Genomic DNA, 6,000 nt, shown 5'->3' with positions numbered 1-6,000 from the left:
CCATACTACATGCCATATACCCTGGGATTCATTCAGAGAAGCCGTGCCAAGAGAACAGGCTGTGCTTTAAGTGTGTCAAACTGGCACCTATCTCCACAACTGCTTACCCAAGCGGCATCATTTCGATATGACTACTTGGGCGCTGATACGAGAGAACTACATGTCCTTTTGAAATGTAAGCTGATGTATCTGATGAGTTCTAAAAAATATACTACCATTTGTTACCTATTGCAGATGCACAATTTTATCATTTTTAGCTCTTAAAAAATCTTTTTAAAGACTCGTTACATGAAGAAAATATACATTCCTTTCAGTAAAATATACATTTTAATTGACTCTTTAACGTATAATATGAACATTTCATAATGTGATTTATTGAATAGAATGTTACGTTTGTTATTTGAAACCTTACTCAAACTGCTCTTACAACATGCGTACTCCTTCCAGCACAGGAATATGTGTCACAGAGCATGGGAGATTGGAAGTTGTTGGGCAGTATCTTGGAAGAGGTTTACATGCACTCAACCATAGTGGGCAAAATCTGGCTGACCATCCTGTTCATTTTTCGGATGCTTGTTCTCGGTGTTGCGGCTGAGGACGTCTGGGAAGATGAGCAAAGGGAGTTCGTTTGCAACACAGAGCAGCCCGGATGCAGAAACGTCTGCTATGACCAGGCATTTCCGATTTCCCTCATTCGGTTCTGGGTGCTTCAGATCATTTCCGTGTCCTCGCCTTCTCTTTTGTACATGGGCCACGCACTCTACCATCTAAGGGTCCTCGAAAAGGAGAACAGGAAGAAGAAGGCTCAGATGATGGTGGAACTGGAGGAGATACGTCCAATTCTGCTTGGCCACAATAGGATTGAAAAGAAGTTGAGGATGTTAGAAGAACAGAGAAAGGCAGCTAAGGCTCCTCTTAGAGGGTCACTCTTGGGCACATATGTTTTCCATATCTTAATGAGATCTGTAGTAGAGGTGGGCTTTATAGTAGGGCAATACATCTTATATGGTGTTGGGCTGGAACCCCTATACAAGTGCAAGAGAATACCCTGCCCAAACAGCGTGGACTGCTTTGTCTCCAGACCAACGGAGAAAACCATCTTTATGGCTTTTATGACAGTCATTGCCAGCGTTTCTCTGTTCCTGAACCTCCTGGAAGTATCTTACCTGGGAGTAAAAATCATCGGGAGGAGCTTTCATGAAAGGAAAGGCACACATCACGATTATGACTACAAGGGCAAGAGAAGCCAGGAAGGTGGAATGAAACCTGCAACAGTGAGCTCGTTAGCGTGTGAAAACGAGGCATTCATTCATAAGACTCTCGGCTGTGTGCCGGCTGAGCACAGGAACTATCACCTGGCGCCCAGTCCTTCAGCTGTCCTTCAGGAGACTGAGAAAGATTTGTGGTATAACAGCAAAGCTGGTGGCATCATTCAGTCCGAAAGCATGCATCAGCATCCAAAAGATCCGTGCCAGACCATCCAGGAGGATATGCATGTTCCTTTTCTCCAAAGTGCAAAGCAAGGTCGTGCTGCTTTGGATAGCTCTGATCAGTCATGCAGCGACAAGAACTTTCACACTAACAAGAGGTCCAGGAACACTGACCTTCAGCGATACAGCCGGCCACACCCTAGAGCGACGTCTCGGGCTGGTCACAGAGAGGTATCACCCTATGCACGCAATATTCCTCACAAGCAGAACTGGACGAGATGTTCCAGACGCCCTGGGGACACACGGTATGCGCTCCAGGGTGATGTCATGTTCCCGTCTACGAGGAAGAGTGGCTCTTTGTGCCTGGTGCCGTCAGGGAACAGGCCAATGCAGCGATCTGGCAGTCCACGCTCTAGGAGCAGCTTGGGATCGGATTTCAAACTGTTTTCAAAAAGAGACAGTTCATCCATCGTGCTGAGCAGGCTGAGCCTGCCCACTGCAAGCAGAGCCAAACAACAGGCAGCCTCAGATCTTGTTGTGTAAGACAAATGCTGCAAATTATTCATAGATAAAAAATAGCCAGTTCATGACCTTAACTTAGCGGGTAGGGAAAAATGGTTTCTTTCCAACTAGCAAAACTATTTCTATTTTTAAAGTGATTTTTTCCCCCTTCGAATTAAAAAAGAAAACATTTTGTAGCTTTATTTTATTCATAAATTTTCGAGGTAAAATATATATTTTTCAGAATATTTTAATGACCTTTGATGATTAAAAATAGTAGTTTGACTTAAAATATGCATCTTTTATAGGAAAATTCAGAAAAATTTGAATTTATTACACAAGTTTCAGCTCTTAATTGAAAAACTGAATTATACTAATGACAAATTCTGACCATGGCTAATATTTGATATTGCAAGAGTATATAATAAAATATACCATGCTATACAGTTTATGCATGAGTCTTTTTTTCTTCTTATCATAATTAATGTATTCAAATTGCCATTATGAGGCTTGCATGCTCATGTAGTTTAATGTGACTGGCATTCCGTAAAACAATAGTGAGGTTTGCTGCATTTAAAATGGTTCTTTCCCACCTTTGTTTCTTTTTGCAGATAACCAGGCAAGCATTGTCAGTAACACGTAAGCATCCATAGAAAGCCTGTATAGACAGCTGGATCTTTGGAATAAGGTCATGTGACTCACTTGAAACCCATTCCTTTATAAGTGTATATTGGCATATTAGTTTCCGCATTCATAGTCAGCATGTTTGGAATTTGGAATGGACAAAAAAAATGTGGCTCAATGATGAATTGTTGTCAGTGATCCTATGAAAAATCCTGCGAATTAGCCAATATTAATAACTCTATTTCATTAATAACCCTACTGATGAAGTTTACTGTTTGCTGCTTGAAGATAACCCTGATAACTCCAATACTACTCCAGCTCTGCTAACAGCAGTATGACATCAAAGTTGATAGAGCAGAGGCAGGATCCAAAACACAAACCACAGGGGTGTTAGGTAGTCATATGTCCCAGCAACAGAGGTTGAGAATTCAGATCCAGATAGTAAAAATCCAGACCAAGATTTTGTTTCAACCAACCAGTTGAGTATACAGCTTCACAGTCACAGAGTACTCAACTGGTTGGTTGAAACAAACTCTTAGTCTGGATTTTACTTTCTGGATCTGAACTTTTGGAACGTAAGACATTTTTAACAGAATATTCAATAGTCATGTAACATTACTAAAGCTGCGAAGGTATGGATGTTGTGTTTTTAAAATAAAACTTAACTTACAGATAACCCAAAGGGTTATTTTAACTTAGTGGGAAAATGTGCATACTGGATGTGAGATGTAAAGAAATAATTAGAAATATTAACAGCCGTTATGAATGAGGCAAGTTAGAAAATCTAGTTTGGACAGAAGAAAAAATGCAATGAAACAAAGATTTACGAAACTCTTTTCATAACAATCAACAAAAAACTGTATACATGATATGTTCTTTAATTCATTAACAGAAATGTTATCTAGACAAAAAAAAACGTATTATTAAACAATTCAAATAAATGAACGTCTTTTTGCACAATATTGTATTTACATGGGTTATACGAAGCCTAATCCATTAGGACTTTTTTCAGGTAAAAAGGCAAAAACTAAGTAAAAGAATATGCAAATAACAACTATACATGTTCAACTAAATTAACACAATAGTCATTCAGAAAAAACAAAAGCTTAAGAGAAATTACATTGAAAAGGACGCACCAAAACCTACTGATACAGTAATTCTCCTAGAATCTGTAAGAAGCGTGTAGACAAAACACCTGCTTTTTGCTGATACAGTCGCTGACCAGTATGAGAGGTATGACGGATTTTACAGGTAGATAAGTGTGAGTGTGTATGTAATCTCTGTGATGGGGGCCGTGGCCTTTGCATACACCCCACTTTACTCAAAAATGTGAATATGGCCTCTAGAAGCCCTAAGGCAAACAAAAGAGGTGCAATTATACTCATGTCATTCTGAAATAAACTGTCTTACACAAATACAATTTGAAACACACAGCAAGTAATGGGCTTCTTTTTATATTAGACAAATAGCAAAACACTAACCTACCAACCAAATCTAGCAACTTCTATGTACATGGCAAAGTATTTAAACACTTGGTTTTGTAAACATAGTTTCCTTTTTTTTAACCATCTCAGATTGTATATTCAGTGAGCATAACAATAACTGTAATAAAAACGCAAATACAAGAAAATCGCTTTTAGTTCTGTCCAGAAGCAGCTCAAACGTAATTTGGAAAAATACAGAAAAAAAATCCACAACAAAACAAAAAAAAAACATTGCACTGAAATCTGGTGAGAGCCATTTTGTTTGCTTATACTGACTCTTCAACATTATGAACATTTAAATCAGAGTATTAATTCAATTTAGATTAACCTCTCATTCCAATTCAAACACTGACAATATGTTTGGCTTCGGTAAATTGTCTATTCCTCAACACCAAATACTAACACTAATACTACTAATAATTTTCCAAAGGGTTTTGCTCCAAAACAATAGTTGATTTAGCCCTTGTTGATGCCCATCTACTTTGTGCAAATCGAATTCCATAGTTCCATAAGAGATAATTGGCTTCGAGAATTCCAGAAGAGATTCGCAGCTGTATTACAAAAAAATCCCAACCAGTTAACAGTAGAAAATGTTCCAGAATCAAAAGTGGATTAAAAAAAAAATCATATTTCATTGGCACCCTGAGACGATTATTTTACGAGAACGTCTGGACTTTAGAATAGAACCAGGCGCATCATTGTATGAACACCGTAAGAGAATGTGCTTCTTTGGAACGTAAAATGGCAGTGATCGAGGGCGAGGAGTGAATTCTGTGCCCTTTCTCTTGCATGTAGAATTGAGGTAATGGAATGACAGAGCTAAGGAAGCCGTAGAATTTAAAGCTCTCGTGGTAGAACGCACTCTTCGAGGATTTGGCTCTGCCAGCATTACCACGCCCAGGACCACGTTTACCAAGATCGGTCCTATTCTGTACTGGCATTACCTCAGTAATACGACGCTTCCACTGCCCGGTCCATAAATACCAGTCCCTATGCATCTGGGATTCGAGATAATGTTTCAGTAGAGCAAAGAAGTGGAAAGGTCTTTAAACACTCAACATACATTACGGACCAGAAAAAGATTGCTATGCACTGGCTGTTTTTCCAGCATTAATATAATACTGCAAGTAGTAGTAATAGTAATTCGGAATAATCTGTAGCTTATAGAATTCGGTACAGGAGAAGCTTTGATTGCTTATAAACTTAACCTCAAAGTTTATTGACTGGGTGCACAAGTCAGAAATCACTAAGCTTATACACTAAGCTTATGCACTAAGCTTATACAAATGAAAACACAAAAAGCAATATATGTTTTGGTACATCTCACTTAACTGCATGGTGTCATGTTCATTTAATGTGATAAATGTACTTTTGTATGTTTGCTATTGTGTCTTATTAAAGCGACAAGATGAACATGAAAGGGAGTTTAAAAAAACATACAGAATTCGATTATTTTTCTCTGAGGCTGAAAGTTCAGAGAATCTTAGTCTTATGTATCTCTAAGTGTTAAATATGTACAGCAAATCAGAGTGGTTAGTGCCCCAATGGAGAAATGCACCATCTTAGCAATGCAACCACAAGATTCACACACCTACATCCCAACTGCAGTACTCTCCTATTCCAGACCTAAAACAAACTGACATCAATAATAATCATGACAAAATTTCCTTTCACAGCTGTTCTAGAGGTTCTCCATTGTCTTCAGCATTATGTCTATGTTAATTAATTCATCTTCCTTACATTTATGTAAAATCTGACTCAACATACCACAATCCACTTAAATAACAATTTAATTAAAAGTAACTTTCATTTACTATAAACACTATTATCATTTCATGGCTCCTGGCAGTGATTGGTTAACCAGATTATAATTAGAATTCATGTGCAATATGTCGTATATAGCTAATATTTTCATCTTTAGATTTTTAGAATTGAACAGCAGGGCAACTAAGAGCTAAAAT

At 38.1% G+C, this 6,000-nt stretch overlaps 1 protein-coding gene across 1 annotated transcript; it reads left to right on the top strand.

Moving 5' to 3' along the window:
* The first annotated feature begins 298 nt into the window (after nt 1-298).
* On the top strand, nt 299-2,144 carry gja10a (gap junction protein alpha 10 a). The gene has a single exon (XM_023839109.2). It carries the CDS (start codon nt 471-473, stop codon nt 1,971-1,973), a length of 1,503 nt encoding a protein of 500 aa, XP_023694877.1. The 5' UTR covers nt 299-470; the 3' UTR covers nt 1,974-2,144.
* Nucleotides 2,145-6,000: the final 3,856 nt, after the last annotated feature.

Source organism: Paramormyrops kingsleyae, chromosome 14 (genome assembly GCF_048594095.1).
Source record: "Paramormyrops kingsleyae isolate MSU_618 chromosome 14, PKINGS_0.4, whole genome shotgun sequence".
NCBI lineage: Eukaryota > Metazoa > Chordata > Actinopteri > Osteoglossiformes > Mormyridae > Paramormyrops > Paramormyrops kingsleyae.
This window is presented reverse-complemented; position numbering and strand designations above follow the sequence as displayed.

What these genes read in the sequence shown, in the direction of transcription:
- gja10a (XM_023839109.2), top strand. Translation starts at nt 471, where the DNA reads ATGGGAGATTGGAAGTTGTTGGGCAGTATCTTGGAAGAGGTTTACATG.